This window comes from Rissa tridactyla, chromosome 7 (genome assembly GCF_028500815.1).
Source record: "Rissa tridactyla isolate bRisTri1 chromosome 7, bRisTri1.patW.cur.20221130, whole genome shotgun sequence".
Lineage (NCBI taxonomy): Eukaryota > Metazoa > Chordata > Aves > Charadriiformes > Laridae > Rissa > Rissa tridactyla.
This window is the reverse complement of record NC_071472.1, coordinates 18,580,746-18,602,314: the sequence shown is the minus strand read 5'-3', so window position 1 is coordinate 18,602,314 and position 21,569 is coordinate 18,580,746. Positions and strand designations below refer to the sequence as shown.

Sequence of the window (21,569 nt, the reverse complement as noted above, 5' to 3'; positions counted from 1 at the left end):
AACTAACATAAGGGAACAATCTTCTGGGAAAAACAGAATGCAATCAACATGAGGGATCTTCCTAGGCAGCAGATTCTAGGAATGTAAGTATCAAGTGTTGTGACTGCCAAAGTGAAAAGTCAAACTATGTCCCTACCTAATGTAGTACCTAGACAAAAGGTTTCCAGAGTTAGGTGCTGCAGAGCCAAAAACCAAACACTTCTATCTTTAAGTTGCAAATTTACCCACAGTTACAAACAGGATTTGAGAAAGTGTGATGAGGGATTTCCTGACCCACTCTGAGCTCTTCCTCATCTTCACTCACTCCATCCATTTCTGGTCCACTGAAGAAAAGGATACAATCAGTTACTCGTCCTCCCTGGATGTGTCCATGTTGAGAGAAGTGCAGCTGGATGAACTTGCCAAAGCGGCTGGAGTTGTTGTTATAAACTGTCTTGGCATTTCCAAAGGCCTCCAGAATAGGGCTGCAGAAACAAGGCGATGGAGATACGATCGGTGATGGGATACCATTACAGCAAAGCGTGTGCCCAGCCTTTTGCCATTTGCACAGTGTGCGCTGCCATGCGAGATTAATTTGTTACAGCACCAGACTGGCCAAGCAAGAAGGGCTCAAGGGCGAGGAAGAATGGCAAGAGCAATTTAACAAACTGCTAGATGAATCTTAAACCTTTGGGACTGGAGTTAATTAAATCAGTCCCAAATCAGTATGGGCAGCTGGCGTTCACACTGTCGAGGGCATTCCCCACCAATGTGGCTTCAGGAAATGAAAGGTGGCAAGGCCCAGACAGGTTGTATGCTTAACACAGCAGCATCCCATGAAACGGGTAAATTAATTTGTATTTTTTTTTCAGGATTTTCAGAAGCATCAGTCATATAGGGCAAGCACCCTGTACCTTTAAACCACATACTTTTTTGTTTCTGTTTCTGTCTTTGAAAGAGAAGACAGTATAAGCCATCTCTTAAAATTACAGGTAAATATTTTCAAACTAACAGACAAACATAGTACTAAACTGATTTGTTTGGTACCGAAATTTGATACCGGAACACACAAACCCTTGTTGTTACTTAAATCTGGCTTAGGTTGATACAAGCCACATGGTTTCCAAGCAGAGGGGATATACACACATTATAGATTTGAAAACTTCATTCTAAGACAGCCACATCATCCACTTCAGGAAAAAAAAAAGTTGCAAGAAAAAAAAAAATCTATCACCAAACTTCAGACAGGTGATGAATTAAAGAATTTTGTATCCTGGTCACCTTCCTGTCTTCAGGAGGTTCATACAACATGAAAAATAGTGAGTTAAAATATGGTTTGGTTCTTGCTCCACAGAACAGTACAAGGGAAAAGCCTAAAGCATTCAAACTGACATGCTGAATCCATGATTAAAATATTCATGTTTGCAATTTAGCCAATTCTAAAATAATCTGAAGGCCTGACAAACAAGGAGTCACAGAGATGCTACAAGAACAGCCTGTGTGCGGTCATGTTTAATCTAAAACATACATAATTTTTAACAAAAGTTAATGCAGTTATTGCCCTGAGAAATATTGGCTTTTTAAACATCTCCTTCGATCTACTGTGCAGTTCCCCTTGAGACAGGGGCAGATACAGGATTATTCACAAGTTAATAATTATAACAGGACAAATAATCACAACTACAGATACCGCTGGGGTTTGCTTCAGGTCTTGCAAGTGTTAGTTAAGTGAGAGCTGCTGTTGTGGGAAAGGTCCAACAACCTGCATGAAACTACAGGCAGTATTTTCCTAATGTATCTCTTGAAAATATCACTTTAAACAAACAAAAGCACAGAAATGAAATTGCTGTGTTACAATACATTACAACCATAGAACACCCAGTCACAGAAATCTGTGTGCACAGATGAGGAGGTAAATTCCTTGCCCTGGAGAATTCGAACTCCAAGGCCCATGCCTCTGAAACAAGTATGTAAATAAGGACATTGCACCGGAATATCCCACTGAGCACGCCAACGCCATGAATCAACAAAAATTAATGGGGACAACCAGAAAAAGGGAGGACAGGGTTATGTTATATGACCATCACGGTTGCAGTGAGAGTGCAGTAGTCAGCCAGCCAATCTTTATGGCTCTAAATCATGTTAAATTAGATAAGCAAAGCACAAGGAAGTATCTTTATAGTTTAGGTTGGCAATGGGCTCACGCACATGAGCGTGGAAGTCTTCCAGGGATGGGGGAGGAAATAGGCACGTGGGTGTCTGAGGCTGGCGGCAGCTGCAAGGCAGAGGGGTGGGTGATTCCTGAGCTGATACAGCCAGGAATCAGGGCAGGTCCCTGGGCCAGGCAAACTGCTGGCACCAGCAAGTCACATCACAACGTGGCATTTGAGGCAACAGAGAACTGTGCGAGGAGGAGCGTCTGCATCAGGAAGGTGATGCTGGATGTGGGCAGGGTGTGCTGCAGGACTCAAAATGATGGGAAGCGGTTTCAGCAGGGCAGCAGAAAGTGAAGCCTGGATTTTAGAAATATTGCAACACATGCAGCTCCAGGATTCAGACGCATAGCTGAAGACAAAAAGAAGTTTCAAAGATTAGAGTGATGAATAACAGGAAAGGTGGCTATGCTGTCAGCAGTGGCACCCGACATGGAGAAGATGGGTGCTTCAGAGTCAAGCAAGCAAGAAAAAAAGCTGAGACGAAAGTCAGCAGGTTTTTTAATGGACTGATGGATATTTTCAAGAAGGAAAACAGACCAAAGCAACGGTGCCAAGGGAGTTTTCAACACATGATTTCTGAGAAATACATCAAGCACGAATGTTACAACGTACAAGTAAATGATAGAAAGCTGACGTAACGCTTTGTTTATAATGCTGTCTGAAATGAAGAAAGAATCCAGCATGTGCTGGGGTGCAAGGATGAGAATCCACCATAAGTTAACCCAAGGAGCACCACTGGCAGAGCAAGTGAAGTTGAACTGCAAACATGTGAGGCAGACTCATTAGGAGTGGCAGCAGCTTCTGGCTCTGAGCCAGGTCTTCAGCTTCTCTTCTTCAGGGAAAAGGTGAGAAATGAAATTCTCTTGCGCTTACATTGCAGTAGCTCATGTAGCACACTAGAGATGTACACAAAATGGGTCGCGAGCTCTTACTCCACCTCACATCCTCACAGCTGTGGGATCTCACAGACTCAGGAATCACCTACCTACCATCATAAGCTTTCTGGATCGCAGTCAAGTTACCACTTAACTGCTAAGCGGGCTTGAGCTTTCTAAGCCACTTGCCTTAAAGCGGATTTTGCAGATCGTGAGTTGTGACTGTATCGCACTTAAAGAGCTTTTTCCAATTTGCCAACGTCCCTGGTAAAATCTGCGCACCTGCAAAGGATAAATCATCCAACAACTGCCTCGCGAGCAGCAGGTCCAAAGGAAGCAACCCTTCTGCTCAATGCTGCTCTGCTCGTAAGGAGCCTAAACCCGCGCTGCTCTGCAGCTGCCACGTTAGACACTGCATGTCTGCTTAGGCTGTTTGCACCACAGTTGCTGGTAACTTTTTGAGTCACCGTCTTCCAGGAAACGTTCCTTCTCTCTACTCTCTAGGCCCTGAAATGTGCCACTTTCACACAGATGGTTCAAAGGACTCCAGCTTATTACACAACTAGATCCTGTTGCAGATTTACTCCTTTGGAGGTTTCTGCCACTATCACAGGCTCAAACTGGGACCAGCCTGCAGCCTTGCCCTTGACAGTACCAAACTGCAAGACCCCCAGTCACCGGCAAGACAGTCTTGTGTTGGGAAGTTTTTGTTTAATTAAATTCAATTTATTAATAGAATTCAGATGTTAAGAAAAAGGAGGACATGAACAATAAAACAGACGCTTAAATAAACATCTTTCCTCCCTCTTCCCAAGGCTTACCTGAAATCAAACAACTATTGTCCTCCTTTTCTTAGCCTCAGCTTCCATTTTTACCTCAGGTTAAAACCAGCCCCTCACAACTCCCCCCGCAAGGCAGCGGGCAGCACAGGAGGCTGGGGTCACGCACAAACTCTTTCTGTCGCTCTTTGCTTCCTCGTTTTCTCAGCTGCTCTTTGCCTCTTACTGCTTTTCCTCAGCTGCCCTTTGCTTCTTCAGGATTTCCTGACATTTTTTCCCGTGATGTCCATCCAGCATGGGTCACCCATGGGTCTCTCAGGGGCATCCCTGCCCTGGTGTGGGCCACAGACCCTCAGGGGTGTCAGGACCTCCTTTGGCGTGGAGGATCCCCCCATGGCTGCCGGTTTCTTTCCCAAACACTTTTGATCCGGGCACTGCGCACTTCCCTGCCTGCCTGACGCCTTGGCAAGGTTTTGGCGGGTGATGGTTATTCCCCGGTGCTGGCTGCAGCCAAGACCAGCTCTGGCCAGCCCTGGGGACCTCCTCCCGCACAGGTCGCGCCGCAGCCCCCAGGGAGACCTCCTCGCTCCTGCCCCTTACAGCTCCCATGGATGTTTCTCCACGAAATCACCTGCTTGGACAGCAAGACAGCTGCAAGGTGGCCCACAGGACCTTCTGGGAGCAAGATGTACCACTGGCCTGAAACAAATGGTGGCCAGGGGAGAGCAGGGGCTAAAGGAGGAGATGAGGAGTGAGAGCGTGATGGAGACTCACCATGAGCACAGCCACAACCGAGAGCTGTGGGAGATGGAGACGACCTGCCTGGACCGGCAGAGAGGGACGTTACCCTTGTCCCCTCTAGCCACTGCCAAGAGGGACGTGGGCCTGAGAGCCAGGAAGAGGGATGGCGCAGTGATGTGAGGCTGAGCTCCAGGGCACAGCCAGGTGGGTACGGAGGGTGAGGTACTGGGGGAAGGAGAAATCCCAGCCTTGGCTAGTGCATGAATTCTCCGTCTGCCACACACACACCCAGTGCTGCTATTGGACAGAAGCCAAATTCATCCACAAGCAGCCGGGAGAGCAGCCACCGTGAGGTGTTCCGCTGAGACCGCGACCTCTCCATCTCCCTGACACGACGCCGTTCAGCTGCACGAGCCTCACCGACCAGGTTTGGCTCCATCGGTGGCCCAAATGCAGGCGCTGCCCCGAAGGCATGCCCCTGACAAAGGCAGACTGCCCCAGCACGCCGGCATCCACATGGACGGAGCCCATGGTGCCCATACCTGCTTTCCAGGATTGCTTCTTCCACGCAAGTGCTCTTCTCAGACGCAGGGGCCCCCAGGGAGGTCTGGCTCATGGCTGACAGAAATTTCAGCAGCAGCTTAGTGCTCTCAGTCTTTCCAGCTCCACTTTCTCCACTGTTAAGGAAAAGACATAGGTTCCATTCACAAATCCAGGACAGAACGAGCTAAAGACCATCCCACCCATGGCAGAGAAGTGATCTCCAGGAATAAACACATGGCATTTCCAAGCAGGAGTCAGGCACAGGGTAGGGTAGGATGGTGTGGATATTTAGGCAGATGTCATTGCAAATGGAGCAGCAGGAGCAAGGCGTGTAATGCGGTCAGGGAGTATCCGGTTCTCCCATTTCTAACCTTATCAGAACACACTGGCTGTCATGACGCTTCCACAAGCAGCAGTAGCACTCGTTAGCGGTGGCGAAGATATGGGGAGGCAGCTCACCCAGGCGGTGCTGTCTGTACAGGTCTATGGCATCCACACTGTACAGACCAGGGATGGGTTTGTAGGGATTTACTGATGCCAAGATGGAACCAATGTTTGTCTAGGGGGAGAAAACAAAACACAGCAAGAAAATAAAGCTCCTGAAAAAAAGAAAAAAAATCATGACAAACCTGGACCCTGAAATAACTCATGATGAAGGGAGAAAGTCTAAATAAGGAAGCTGGGCTTCAGCAGAGAGCTCCCCAATTTGGCAAAGAATGTCAAATCCCAGGGCAGGAGCTGCATGACTGCGTATGGATGAGGCAGTTTGAATTTCGCTGCTTTACAATAAAATGTTCTTAGTCTGTTGTCTTTGCTATATTAAGCTTACACAATTTGAAAACATGAAGCCACCTTCATACCCAGCTACCTTGCACTGTGCTTGAAGCTGAAAAGCAGAGCCAGGACTGAAGGAGTGTCAGGAGATGCCTTCAATGCCCCTATCCACAGCCTTAAGCCCTGAGGAGGGGGCTCGGCAGGGTTCAAGCACCTCTTGAACAAAGAGGTGGGACACAGAGACATGCACACATATGTGCAAAGAGCCACTAAAGCATATCGTTTTTCTTCTACTGAAAAATGCTGTTTGGAGCAGCTTAAGTCATTTGATAAGCCAAATCAAAACTGACAGCTGAAGTTGAAGCTCAGGATTTCAAGTCAAAACATTTCTACTTTTTCTAAACATTTTATTTTGAAAATATTTATTTTGAAAATCTCACAGCTCAAGAAAAGAGTTAGTAAGGTTTAAAATAAAATGCCCAAAGCCCAATATTGAATTTCAAATATATTCTTTTTGTGAAGTCAGAAGGAAATTCATTTTGGTTTTTGGGGCACGATTTTTTCGGTTCAGCCATCCAGCTCAAATCTAGTTATTCTCAGAGCTGCAGTTCAGAGCAATGGTGCCACCTCTCTCCTAACAATGGCTTTGTAATATGGTCAACATCCAGCTTAAATCCTGCGGCTTGTGCAGTGGCCTCCTTCACAGGGACATCTTGGGCTGCTCTACTCCAGCAATACCCATTCTCAGCAGGGGTGACAGAGGAAACATTTAAGATTGCCAAGGTGCCAAGCTTTGTGGCCAGGGACAATATCTAGTATTATTTCCAAATCATGAACTACGAGTCACCGCACACATTTATGAGGATTTGCATGCACCCATTGGAGAAGCTGTAAACAAAACACTTGGTGACAAGAAAGGCGTATGCTTTCTCCCTGCCAAATGAAATCTGGGGCCATACTGCAATGCCGAGCTCTGAAGCCAGACTAAGATGTTCTAGTCACCAAAATATTTAAAAATCATTTATTAAAGCGGCAGTCATAGATCATCAGGGGAAAAAAAAAATCACCTAGGCCTAATTGCATTATCGGTACGAACAGGCTAGCGTGGAGCAAGTCCTGAGGACCCTCTGACATGGACTTTTGTGGACAGAAATATAATTCATTGGTGATGAAAGCAATAAGCAAGCAGATGATCTTTGGCAAGACAGGTGGGAGGAAATGGGAAAGCATTGAGAGAGGAAAACATGGATTGGGAAAAGGCACTGTACAACCAGTTGAGCAACAGACATTGTCCAGAGACTGCAAGACAGTTTTGTCCATCCTAACACTTCTCCCAGACCTTCACAGCATTTTTTCCTCTCAGATGTTTCATTTTGCATTTCCCACTCTAGTTCCAGCTCTCCCAAGGAACAAAGCTCCCACCGCAGTCCTTTCTAGAATTTCTTCCAGTACAGCCATCTTTTTCAAAGGTGTTTCTAGGAAGCTTTTACATCTGCCAGTTGCGGTCTCCTCATCACCTGCCAACCCTTATAGACAATTTCTATCCACAAGTTTTATTAGTAGCATTTGTGCATCAACCATGAACACACCTGCCACTCTCTCAGCAAGGAGTGATCGTCCCCAGAGAACTCTGAAGAGCAGGACAAGCCACTCATGGCATGTCTGCTTCTCAAGAAAATAGATCCTACTTGGGTGGTTAGGCATGGCAGAGCTAGGGACAGCACAAAACGTGGCAGTACATCCCCTGGCTCATTTATACATCACTCACATTATGTTGGGTCTACTTTATTAAGGGACACAGGAATGTCAGGAATGAAGGGGGAAGATACACTTTTAAATGCTGCAGGCTGTTGCTGCGCTCACATGATTTCCTTAGTTTGGTAGAGCTTGAATAGCATTTCTTTGTAAAACAAAAGATACTGTTGAGATTTTCAGTATTCCTGTAGCACGTTAATTATGGGTACCACACCAGTACTGCTACCTACACTCCCTGACCAGAAAGGATCCCCTTTAGGAGCTCATGGTAGGATTCCTCCAGGCATACAGCTCACATCTGCACTGCCCTTTTTCACAGCAGTTGTCCACTTAATGTTCTCAGTTTTCCATGCCCTCATTATTTATTTTTATTATTATTTATTTATTATTATTTTTAATACTAGTTACCAGTAATCCAGGTTACCTGTTCCTTCAGGTGAATTTGTTTTCCAGAAAATGATGGTATCTCTCACCCGTTTCTGATCTCTGCAATTTCCTTCCAAATATTTTTGGCCCTGACTGATAGGCATAACTCAGCACAGCTTCATCTGCAACTTTAGCCTGCTATGCTCTATCTGTGGAGACCATGGACAACGATACTAAATGAACTCGAACGCCTGCAACATTCATGTTATTCACAGATCACGGCAAGTCATTAGGGGGCACTACAGCTGACCTTCTCAATTTCTGCTTAACTGAAAACTATATGCAGCAGGGCCGCGGCAAAAACTAATAGTTAGTGATAAGGTAACTGTAATATTAATATCTGCACTGCAGAAACGCAAAATGGCACTTGTCTGGTTTGGTGTCCTCCAGGTCAGACATTGCACAAACATATACCCAGATACGGTCCCACTCAAGAAGTGGCTTACAATCCCTCACCAAGGGTTTCTTCCCAGTGCTCAGAGTATTACAGAAGTCAGACCCCTTTACAAATCTCCCAAAAACTCAGATCTGAGGGGCACCACTGACATTCATGCACAAACAAAAAAATGACATCATATTTAAACTTTAAACACCTTTACATGCAGAGGGAGCAGCCAAAGAACTAATGCTGAAGAGGAGAAGGAATGACATACCAGAGCTAGAGGAAAGGCTTAAGGAGATACACCTGCTGTGACACTGTCACAGCGCTGGTGTTGAGGCATTTCTGGTGCGAGGCACAGACTGAAAATGGAGAGACTCCTGCCTCGCATTTCAAAGTGCGAGGAAGAGGTAACAGGAGGAAGATACCCAAATGGGCGAAGGGCTGCACAAACACATAGCATGCGTCAAACGCAGGTCAGGATGAGCAGCAAGGACAAGGGCCATCAAAAGAGTGTGTGCACGTGGGTACTGCCACAGGGTCACAAGGCTATGTTCCTAGACAACAGGCAACAACAAAAAAAGAGAATTTGCGGTCTCCTCTGCATCCCAGCGCAGGAGATGGTTCAGAAACGGGGTCACTTTATTGATCATTTCCTGGAATACAGGTGCATATGGTTTGGTTGTCCTGGTAACAGTTGCTGTGCAACACAGATAGAGATTTACATTTTTCCTGTCATAATCTGAAACACTCTGGGAGCACATAGCATGGACAAGCAAGGTAAGAGTAAAGCAAGGTAAGGCAGTCTGTGTAATATATCCTCCTAGTCCTCTCCAAGTCTCAGCAGAGCGCGCTGCCATCCCAGCACTCCAGGGATGCCTCGTCCCAGCTGTGCTTTTCCTCACAAGTCCCTTTTCTGACACTTGCCTCCTTCCTGAGGGCCCGAGAGGGAAATCAGGAGATGCTTTGAGTATTCATCTGTGCAAGGAGAGCAGAGGAACTCAAAAAAAGGCACAACTGCATGTAAAAGCAGAAGGATTAGGCAACAGGTTTGCTCTCCTAGCTTTTTTGAGCGGTAGCTTTATTAGGATCAGGAGAGATACGCAACAAAAAACTGTGTGCACTGCACTTTCCAGTCTGCTTGGCCATATAAACCTCTGAACAGCAATAATGGGGAATCTGGGGAACGGGAATGCCAGCTTGTAGAACATGCTGGTTCTGGTGATGGTGATGGAGGATACAGAGCTGCACAATTACCACAAAGACTAGAGGTGAATGTTCATGTTTTGGAAGTTCTATAGAAGCAAAGAGGCCCCTCTGGTAAGGGTAGGATCTCACAGGGCTGAGGGAGCTGGCAAGGCAGAAAAAACGTCCGTTTCTATCCACATGAAACAATGGTAAAATCAGCATTTCACATGCAAAGTGTCAGCCCTGAAGCTAAACAAAAATCATTAGGCAGGGACGTGGCCCAGCTTGAGCACTTACATAGATGTTACCCTGTTGGTAGCGCTGGTGCAGGTTAAGCAGGATGGCAGCTTCATGCAGATCTCCCAGCATGGACATGTCTTCTACCCCATCAACGCTGGTCTGGTGCATTGGCAAGACCTTTTCTCTGGAAAGGGAGGCCCTGGGGTACTGGAATACCTGAAAGAATGGGGAGAAGTCAAATAAGCTCATGACACCTGGGCACGTGGTCTGATTTCCTGCCAGAAACATGCCCCTTTCCACAGCTTTATACTTCAGCACCAGAAAAGGAAACAAGGCACAGATCTGCTCCCTATTTTTATAGTCATTCTTCTGTTCCTGTTCTTACCTATTTGAGCTCTCCGGACAGAAACCATACAGCACACTCCCTTCTTTTGCTACAGAGTCAATCTCTCACCTTCACTACTGACAGGGACAGGTCACTGCAAGGTCACTTGATTTTTACCGAAATCCCCTTATCAGGAGCAGGGCACCAGCCTCCAGCTGCACTAGGCTGGACAGGTATTACACACTGCACTTGTGAGTGTGAATAATGATGGCAGCTGCTCCCAAGAGACCAGAAACAGTCTTTTACAAAAACACAGGTGGGATCATATCTCTGACTGTGGGGAGGTCGAGGTAAAGCTTATTCACTTTCCAGGATTGGCCCTGCACTCTCATAGGAGCAGCCAGAGAGCATCTGGGAGAGGGTGTCATGTCAAGAGCAAGGGAAAGCAAAGCAGATGAGAAGGCAAATAAAGTAGTGACATGCTGTGTGCGTACTGGCATGTATGTATATGATGCAGCTTTCAAAATATTTGTACAGTGACAGCTATTAACTTCTATCACTGCTCTGGGAAGTGCCCATTTCTCTCTCTATGCAGCTGCACTCCTCTCGCCTCAATTACCGCATCCTTCTTCCTGCTAGAGCTTCCTCCTCCTCAATAACCCACTCTTCAGCTATCAGGTCATCTTCTTCACCCCCTTTCAACACAGCTGAGATTATGTGACTGTTCCCCTCTGCCATAGCCACATCCCATCCCTCCTTTCCTCCTCCTCAAGCACGATGCTGGCATTTCACAAAAGTTATTTCAGTTGCTTCCCACTCTTGGATTCAACCATGCTCCATCTCCCACCCAGCATCCCAAGCTGAGCTAGATGGTAAGACCCAAGAAAGACAGATGGGAGACTTCATACAGGCAGCCTGGAGAAGCAAACTGGCCTGCAATAACCCTTCTGAAGAAATTTGGGCTTTTCCTTCCTTCCTGGGGCTCTGGTCTCTACCTCATTTCCATCCCTGCTTGTCAGCCCTCCCAGATGCCAGCAAGAAACTGCCAGACTCCATAGGGAATGTACCATGATCTATAGTGTTGATCTAACTGGTTTCTCCTGCCTGCTTTCCTGGAGTCCTCGGGCTGCTGTAACTGCTAGGGAGAGGCCATCCACGCAGCTGCAGGCTGAAGACAGAATGAGGTCACCCTGCCCCCTCCAGCGAGCCACCCTTGCGAGTCCCTTGCTGGGAGCTCACTGCCGCAGCGCCTTGCAGGTGCCCATAAGCACCCCTTCTCAGCTCTGACCTGCACCCTTGCCAGCAAGGGGAAGGAATACGCTGGCACAGGATCCCTTTACGAGACCCCCCGTGATGCCTGCAAAAGCGTGCGCAATCGAAACAGCGGCTCCGTTCCTGGAGGCAGCTGGAGGGCAGAAGCAGGCTCATTTCCCCAGATGTGTTCACCCCAGGTTTGACCAGTCAGACCTAATGTGACGAGGACTTGGTCTCTTCCACCGGGAAACTGCCCCGTAGCCCAGTTTTGTCGCCAGCCGGGAGGCTTTAAAAAAAATACACAGCTCAGGTTTATGAATACAGTAGAATGAAGGCCACACCAGCACGCAGGCTCTCTCCAGGCTGCTCTGGTCTTCCCTGCACCCCTGGGTATCAGAGAGGTATGACTCTGCCAGCAGCAGGACCCCCACTCTGCAAGCATGGCCCAAAAAACCCAAATCAATTTATTTTTTCTTCTTCAGACCAGAGGCCTCGGGCACTTCCACAAGAGAACCGAGGGAGCAGGAAGGGAAGAATGGGACAACTAAATTCAGGGGAGAGCACAAGCTGCAGATGCACAACATGAACTGGACTCTCTCAGGAGCAAAACCACTACAGCACTTTCAAACCATGAGACAGCAAACCACCCTGGCTCTCTCTTCTCTGCTGACTTGGACAAATTTTGGAAGGGGACAAGTCCAAAACGGTATGATGTGATCTTTCCTTACATCTGCCTGGCACTTACTCATTTACCACAGTGTCAGCACTTGTGGCCATTTGGGCCAGAAGAGAAATACTAAGAAAACAGCTAGGGGAAAAAGCTGAGTGGACAAATGTCCCAAAAGATACCAGGTGGTTGGCAGCACCTATGCCAAGAGGCTGCAACGTGTAGAAAATAACTGTGTGATGGGTCAGAGCTTGTTTACTTGCTCTTGTAGACAACACAGGAGAAAATGGGACCTCGAAGAGGAACAAGGGCCCTAAATACACAAATAAATGATTAGCGAGGATTAGATCATCACCTGTCTTGAGCAGCCTCATTGGGGTTATTCAGTCATCCCTCTCTGAATAAAATCTGGTCCAAGATCCTCAAAGACTTAAGCAGATGCTCTGGCAGGACTGCAGGAAAGGTGGATTGGGAGCATTGTCTCTGGTACTATCTGAAGAGAAACACTGCATAGGTGAGATATACTCCCTGGGGAAGCAGTCTGGTGCTACATTGACACCCTAGCCAAGGCCAAGATGTCACTTGTCCCTGAGGGTGGGGAGGTTCACCAAATACTCTTGCCCATCACTGCACCCCTAGCAGCTAACCCTTCCTCAGGCAGAGGCTGGGAACTCCAGCCCTACTGAGATTTTTTTGGGGGGAAGGTCTCTGTGCCTCTGGAAGGTGCTTGTGGAATGCAGGAGGGGTTTCAGGCCTTTCCTGGCACTGAGAGAGAGTTGGCTTTTAATCTGTCCTCTGCCCTTCAGGGTAGAGAGAAGTTTCCAGTCTCTGTATCACCACCAGGCTGCAGGGATCATCCAGGGTCCTGAGGATAAACATGTGGTGGTTTTTTGTTCTCAAGATTGTGTCAAAGGGGCTTTTCCTGAGGAGCTCTGAGGTGGTTCCCAAACATGACCCAGACATGGTGACCCTTCAACCCTTAGAGCTTGCAAAGTGCTGCGCTGATCCAGGCCAGCCAGGCCCTTTCCAATCTCCAGCCACCCCAGTAAAGATGTTCTTGTTACCCCACTGCTCACTTTTGGACTGCTATGGCAATGTGCTGGGAGAGCAGTTTGGAGGAACATCCTCCCCTCCATCCTGCTCCAGGTAAGGTGAGCCAGTCTGGCTTCAACAGCTTGCACTACTGAGATGAATATCCTGGCTGATTTTGTCCGAAGCAAGTGAGAACACAGACAAACTCATTTCTCAGCAGAGCTGCCTCTGGAATATCCCTTTCCCAACAAGTTAATACTTAAACGGAAAGTTATAGATATTAATAAGCAGATCTTCATTACTTGGGAAGAAAACCCATCAGTTTTCAGTGTAACGACAAACAAGACAGCAAATACCACACAGGCAGCTCACAACACAGCCAAAGATTTCTACTTTTTCCAAAGGGATGAGCTGATTGTTTCAGATTTAGCCCACAGTCAGAACAAAACGACCAGGACTCTCTCCAAGCTCCTGCGATGGTCAGAAATAAAGCAAAACCTGGCTGGCAGACAAGCCAATACGGGGACTGCCAAGCGCACCAGGCTGAGCAGGGGAGAAATGATTCCTTCTCGAGCTCAGATCCATCCATTAGTACAACCCTGAGCACGTGAGCAAAGCTCCCACCCAGCATCTAAGTTATGTTTATCCATAAAGCATTCAGCTGGTCTGTCTGGACTGCGGTTTCCAATCTTGTGTTTCATAAGTGTCGGCTCCTCCTTTCCTCCCAGGAAGTCACATTTCTGATGGATTTGTTGCTTGAGGTGTTTTTAAGGAAGTGGAAAAAATGGCAAAAGCTCTGAAGAATGACTGGCCTTCTTACCTCAGAGCTGCAGGAGCTGCAGGGATGCTGGGCCACAGCAAACATGAGGACACTAGATTTAGGGATCATAAAGTGAAGATGTTTTCATCTGAGTTTTCACCTGGGGTAAGACAGCCAGTCCTTCCTACAGTTATCAAGCAACAAAGGCACTAGGCAAGGGAAGCACATAGGATGGCTATTGAAGAGAGCACTGAATAAAGCAAGCCCTTTAATGATCACCATGTGCTTTTTCTGCATAAGCCATAAAGCACACGCTCCTTCAGCCTAGCGGTTTCTTCTTTCATGGAGGAAAAAAACAAATCCAGCTTTTTCAGACCTGTGACTCTACCCGGCATTATCCTGTGCCCTTTTTCTAGCATGGACACAGGCTGGCGGTGGGTGCAGCCACTCAGCTGGCTCTATGGCGGGATTTCTGGTGTCCTTTCAGAGGTGCCAGGTGGGTTTGGAGGATTCTCCAAGGCCACAGCAGCATATCAGAAGAGTCAGGAGCAAGCCTGAGAGAGTCACAGAAGTACTCACCATTTGTTGGTGCTCTGCAGGCTGCTGCGTTACCTGTGATGAATGCCTCTGTGATCTCTTAAAATGCGTTAGTGACTATCCAGCACTCCCAACACAAGGCAGCTCCTCCAGAAAGGATTTGAGAGGCTTGAGGAACGAGATGGAAAACCTATGTGCCTGCTAGGTGAGTTTCTGTCTCTGAGAAACAAATCAGGCTCTTTAAAAAGGAATGACGATTTGAAATCTAGCCCTTTCAAAGCACGAGTGAAAAATATGACAGTCCTACCATTGACTCTCCACAAGCTGGAGTCCTAAATCTCCTTTTTCTCTGCTCCCTCCTTTGCCAGGTAAGAGGCTGAAAAAAACCTGTCCAATTTTCTGTAACAAAGAAGCTGCCTGTAGCTTTTGTTCATCAAAACAGCTGAGCAGATCTAATTGCTCACTGCTGGAAGGCACAGTCCTGCCCATTTCCCCATCCTCCTCCCAGCCCAGGCACCAGTTTGACCCAATAAGAACCTCAGTGAAGGCAATGAATAGATTTCCCAGGGTCAGGGAGCCGAGCTGACTCACTGAGGACTTGGATGATCCCCAGAGGTCCCTTCCTACCAATATTACTCCATGAGCACTGCAGCAGGCATGCCAGGGAACCACAAGGAACACGGGGCTGGAAGTAAGGCAGGGAAAAGACACGATTCCTACTGCCAGCAGCGAGGTCTGCTCTCAGAGGAGCTCAGCTGCCTTGCTGAACTGCCCTAGGCATAGCAGCTGCACTTACACGGGGAGTTCACTTCCACGTGCCCCCGACCTAAAGGGCTGATGGCAAAAGTCACTGAAGCAGAGGGTGGTGAGAGCAACAGCCCTTGCAGCAGCATGGCTTGCAAGAAACACATCCTGGCAGAAATGGCTGCTTAGCTGGTGGAGCTGCCTCCTTCCTAGGAGCATTTCCCCAATATAATGGTTTTGCTAGGTTGTTAATGCAAGTCCTTCAAAGATGGCACAAGAAAAACCAACCAGAGTGAGGTGGGCAGGCAAAGGAACAGAAGAAAGAGAACAATCTTATCTTTTTAACCTTCGTTAGACCTTTGGCATGGTGTGTAAAAGAAAGCTGGGTCAATCTTCAGACACAATTGCGGCATTTCAATTGATAAATTTCCTTTTAACATTAAGGTCACACAAGACCAAGAAGTCCATCTTGCAACTTGGCTCAGGCAGCAGCCTCATGCAAACTTCACTTACCGTGCCATAATCTGAGGTGAAGAGCACGTTTCCGTCGGCACATGAGCCAACAGTGCATGGCTGCAGCTGGTCCTGCTCCCGCAGCCATACCCTGGCACCCTGCAAAAACCAGAAGACCTCCTGTTAGAAAGAACTGGAACTTGCAAGACCCATACCCAAGGTGCAAACACCCATGGAAAGATGGGGGAAACAGCAGTATTCAGAGGCTACTTCCAAGCTACAGCTGCTTCAAACTTTTAAGCAAGTCCTACTTACATTTTCAAGGAAAGTGGTTTTGACTTTTTTAACGTACCATGAGAAGAAGAAAAAGCAGTTTTAATCAGCTTCATGCAGAAACCAATGTAAGGAAACAGTGGTTTTTATAGGGAGAGTCATGGAAAGATACAAACACGCAGAATAGTGGGTTCGACTGTCTAAATATTTTCAAACTTGGAATAGCTGGTCATCAAGAGTCATGCTATAATAATAATAGAAAATGTAAATAAAGCATGTTTAGAGTTTCATACACCCACACATCATTGTAAATCAAAATGCTTCCAGAAGTCATCAGCAACAGCTAAGTAGACTTCACAGAGCTTTGTTTCCCTCTCTTGCAAAAGTTTCCCTGGGTAAATGACATGACTTGAGTGTTTTTCTGATGTGTATATACACTGATGTATATACACTCTGATGTTTATATGATGGCCCTGATGTATATATAGTTTCACACACCCCACAACATCTTAAATTGCTCGTTGTCTCTCAAGACAAGCCTGCACACAAAGGCAGACCTCTGCTAACACGTATGCAAGGATCTGCAGGGCAAGCAGATCTCATATCTTACCTACCAAAAACAGTGCTGGGGAAATCAGTTTGCTGGATTGGCCTCTTCTGCCCTGCCCGACTTTGGGACCCGGTACAAGAGAAAGAGCAGGAGCACGAAGGCAAATCAGGGAGAGCGTGACCCACAATTACGCAGAATTAGGCATAACGTCACACCGCATTTCAGTTATTGCAAACTAATCTGTTCCATGTCTTCCCAGAGAAATCACATAAACTCTGCTTAGGTAAGTATTGAGAAAAAGCCAAAGTGCTGAACTGCTGAGTAACGTTAAGGCCATCCTGCTTTTCATCGATTCATAGACCTACTTTCTTCCTAATTTGTCTTCTGCCCCTAAGTTATTGATCATAAAAGCCCTTCCTATCCTCTTAAACCCGTCAGCACCATTAGCTCCTTGCTTATAGGCTTATTGTGCTTGAAGAGGCGCAATAGTATTTCTATATTACATTATACAGAATGTGGAACACTAATTCTATTTTTAATGATTTATTGTAGTTTAGGTGGGGGGTTTTAAACTACTTTAGTCCCTTTAAACACTTTGGTACCCTAGATTTTCTTTCTTGTAGAAGATACATCTATTGGCCAACCTCCGGTCCTCAGAATAAAGAAACTAGTTCTAATGACATAAAAAAAAGGCCTACATAATCCTAGCTTTGCTGCTGTGTTCTGCTCTAGAGTTTCCACAGCAGGCAGATTAATTTCCCCTCATTAAGTGAATGAAAAGCACAAGTGCATCTGATTAGTACCTAAACCCAAGGATGGTGTGCAAAGATCACCTTCATGGCCAGCAAGCAATAGAAAGAAATGTTTTCTTACATTGCAGATTCAAGTTTCAAGATCCCAGAGAGGTGGTAAGCAATGCACTGAATGCAGATTTTGAGGAACTATACAGAGGTCTTCATGACATCCTCTTACATTTTCTGATAATCTCAATGCTTGAGACAAAGTGTCCTGAGGCATCTGGGCAAGACATTGCTGTTGAGAAATCATCCATTTCCCAAATCACACTCTGACTGTTCCGCATGAACGTATGAACAGCAACATGCATTAGTACAAGATCTGTAAGCTGTTTTCACCAAAGGCTCCTATCACCATCATGGCGTCAAGAGCAAAGAGTCAGAAAACAGCGAAGTCATGTCTGGAGTTCTCAACGGTGGGATGAAAGAAAACCTTTTCTAATATACTTATCGTAAACACTCATTCCCAACAGTGCATTTCAATGCCTTCAGCCACCAGTAACCCAGGAGCACACAGATGGGAGCCTGCAGGCAAGTGCAGTTTAATCAGGAGCCAGGCCTGCACCCTCACACACACACTGCACCCTGATGCCGTGGCACACACACACACAAGAACACACACACCAGCATGAGGAGTGTGCCGTGCTCACAGAACCCTACATGGTCTGCAGAACCCTGCAGACCAGCTAGATCTGGGTTGCACACACTTTCCACTCCCTGAGCTCAGAAATTAGTTTGGCGACAGAGGCAGTTGATAATCTGATACTCAAGAGACACTCCATGGGCACAAACGCTGTTATTTATTAGGTTTCCACATCCCACCATTTAGAGGGAAAAAGAAGGGAGATGGACAATGAGATCCCTCTGGTATCTTCAACACCCAGAAATTATCAGAAAGTCCAGACTGACCCAGACCCCTTTCTCAGCAGAAGTCCATGTGCAAAACTAGTAACAAATACTCCTAAAAGGAGACCTAATTCTTTTGTACAATATTGCACCATTTCATAGAATCACAGAATCATTTAGGTTGGAAAAGACCCTTGGGATCATCGAGTCCAACCATCAACTCCACTCTACAAAGTTCTCCCTTACACCATATCCCTTAACACCACATCCAAACGAGTCTTAAACACATCCAGGGATGGTGACTCCACCACCTCCCTGGGCAGCCTATTCCAGTGTCTAACCACTCTTTCTCTGAAGAACTTTTTCCTAATGTCCAGCCTAAACCTACCCTGCTGCAGCTTGAAGCCATTCCCTCTTGTTCTATCGCTAATTACCTGTGAGAAGAGACCAGCACCAACCTCTCTACAATGGCCTTTCAAGTAGTTGTAGAGAGCGATGAGGTCTCCCCTCAGCCTCCTCTTCCTCAAACTGAACAGTCCCAGCTCCTTCAATCGCTCCTCATAAGATTTATTCTCTAGGCAATTTCCTACGGACTTACGGCAGATCCTGCTGTGTGCTGCTAAGGAGGAGAAGGCAACAGATGAAACTCCCAGGCGCTTGGCATTTCAGCTGCCCAGAACTACTTACTTCAGTTTACTTTGATGTTGTAGCTGTTTTTACAACAGCAATTGCCTCTGCCCAGTAGAATAACTGCACCCATTTATGTTGTTTCCAAAAGGAACATCATGCTGAGACAGCCAGAAGTAGGAACCACAGAGCAAATAATTATTGTAACTTCTGCCCAGCATAGCCCCCGTTTCCTGAAAGGCCGAGTTTGTTTTAGTGCATCTCCTTCCATCAGCCCTTTTTTCTAAACATGAATTTCCCCAAGGAGCCTTGACTAAATACAGAAACAGATGGTGACACCAAAGAAACTGCCCTCACATCACTCTCCTCTCCCTCAATACCACACATTTCATTGATCAGTTGAAAGGATTAAATTGAGCAGAAAACTCCCAGGAACCGCCAGGCAGCAAGGCTGAACTTCCATGGGAGAAGCAAGGGCAGCAAAGCAGAGCACAGCCCAGCACTGCAGAGCGTCGACCTGCTGGCTCTGGTGGGTCCCAGCTCCTGCTGGGAGATCACAGATGATGGGAAAACCCCTGCTCTCCTAGCGCTAGAGTGAAAACCCTTCAGTTTTCAAACTGGGATATAGAAGGTCTCACCCACGTCCAGAGGCAAAACAAAATGAAGCAACAAGCAATCGTGAATTTGAAGAGAAAACCTTAAAACACAGCTAAGGAACAGCAGGGTGATGATTTTGTGTAACTGCTTTCCATTGAATAAAGCTGGCCAATACTGACCATACAGTTAACTTGAGCCCCTTGTATAATGAGAATAGCTCATCCCCTCCCAATTCTTCTTTTAACTAGGTGTTTATTAGGGGTGTTGTTTTGTTTATAAGTGGGGCAACAACAGCAGGTACTGAAAGAAAGAATAAAGTAGTAATGTACCAGGGTTCCTGTATCAAGGGTAGGTCACTCAGATGTTAAGTGAACTCTCAGAGACCAGCATCCTCATTCCTATGGTCTCGGTGACAATCTGTCCATGAACTGGCCTCACCACAAAGTGCATAGCAAAGCACAATCCTGAAAACTGATCCCATAACAGGGGGTTATACTTTAGAAAATCAAGTTGCTTGCATACCAAGAGTACCGTTTCATCAGTACTGCCTCACTCTCACGCCATGCTGTCTTCCACTTTTGACAGTAAACTATAAAATATCACTTTTCTCTGTTCACATAACACTTGGCACTTTGGGACCCTAGACTTAAAAATAAATAACATTTCCTGGTATTCATGATAGCGAAAAATCAATCGAAGCCACAGATTTCTTTGGCCTTCTGTGCCTTTTTTAGAGTGACTGATACCAGGCGTTATCTCTTGGATTCACGTGCCTGTACCTGCGTCTCAGGAGAGGCAGCACGCTGTGTCGGCGGGGAAAGGATGAAGGAGATCTCGTATGCTGGACCCCAGGGAAAGGGCGCAGAGGCAGACAAGCAGGGCACAACCCTGACTGCAGAAGTAAAGCACCCAGGTGTTAAAGCAGCGTGTGTAGCTACCAGCGGGTGCACCCTCCTCACCAGCTACCCAGCTACTGAAGGCAGAGAGAGGCCAGAGACACAGAGTACCTGCCTTTGCCTCTCCACAGCCTCCCAGCCCAGCAGGGGACACATTCATGGACTGACATGAGCAAGCCACTGCTCTGCCACTGTACCATGCTTCAGAAACAAGTCATCATATCCTGCTCTCCTCTTATTTACGTACTCTGGACTACCCTTGGTTGTTTCCCCAGGACTTCCACTCTTCTAGAAATGGCTTCTTCCCAGGTGCAAGAATGAGCTGCCCCAGCTGCACAGGATTTGAGGAGAGTTAGCAGTGCTGCCTTCCTCTGACAGCATTCACATACCCCATTCCTCCTTGTGCACAAACCTGCACAACTCTCACGAGTAACGTGCTTGGCAGGGGCTACAACCGTGACAGATGCATCAATTTTCCAGGAGTTATTCACAGTAGAAAAGTGCTTTTGGTTGGAAGACACCCTACAGGGTATAAAACATGCACACAGTTGTCCACTCTATTACCATTAGGGGAGGGTTGTGTGATGTTTTCTTTGTGACTGAGTCCTCAGGATCCAGAACAACCTGCAAATACGATACTAAAGAGGCTCTTGCAGTGCCTTGGTTTGGGTAACTAACCCCCATCATGTTCTGCAAAGGGCAGGATATCTCAAGAACGGACCCCTCCACACTGTGAGTCCAAGTCAAAAATTGCTGTTGGTGCTCTAAGTTTTTCAGCTCTAAAGTATTGTGTGTATAGATACCTTTGTCCTCCTAGCACACTGAGGCTGTTCAGTGGGTATTAGGCATCCAAGCCTTGTGTTTTTCCTGGCGATGGATCCATATGCTCCTAGGCTTGGAAGCAGCATTGCGCTAAGCCAGCTTTCTTCCCAGCCTCAATGGGCTTTGTGGTTGGAAACCACGCAGCAGAGATTGGGTTAGAAAGGCCCTTGCAGTCCAGACAAAGCCAGGATCAGGTTTCAATAAATGCACTTTTCAACAGATTGATCTAGATGATCATGAATAAGTGATAGGACAGATACAAAGAGACTTAGCTAATGGATACAAGATTGGTGGGGAGGGGGAGTCCCTGACACCCTAGACCCTTATGGGAAGGAATGCAACCTTGCTGTTTTTCTGTTGTCAGTCTGAAATGAAGTCATACAGCCAGTCCCTGGGTTATATCTGATCAGCAAAACCCGGATCAGCTGCTGGAAGGGAGGTGGCAGCCCAGGAGGCCACAGGTAAGGAGAGAGACAGAAGCAGGAATAGCTGAGCTG

General features: G+C 46.8%; 1 protein-coding gene across 1 annotated transcript in view; it reads right to left on the bottom strand.

Annotated features, from left to right (window-relative positions):
* LOC128912274 (unconventional myosin-X-like) overlaps positions 1-21,231 on the bottom strand; it is an 88,092-nt gene extending 66,861 nt beyond the window's left edge. Inside the window, exons 1-6 of the mRNA XM_054207756.1 lie at positions 21,054-21,231; positions 15,728-15,826; positions 9,953-10,111; positions 5,505-5,692; positions 5,133-5,267; positions 340-464 (exon numbers count right to left, since the gene is read on the bottom strand). Coding sequence (XP_054063731.1) covers positions 340-464; positions 5,133-5,267; positions 5,505-5,692; positions 9,953-10,111; positions 15,728-15,826; positions 21,054-21,158 — 811 coding nt within the window. The 5' untranslated portion in view covers positions 21,159-21,231. The remainder of the gene's footprint in view (positions 1-339; positions 465-5,132; positions 5,268-5,504; positions 5,693-9,952; positions 10,112-15,727; positions 15,827-21,053) is intronic.
* Between the last annotated feature and the right edge of the window lie 338 nt (positions 21,232-21,569).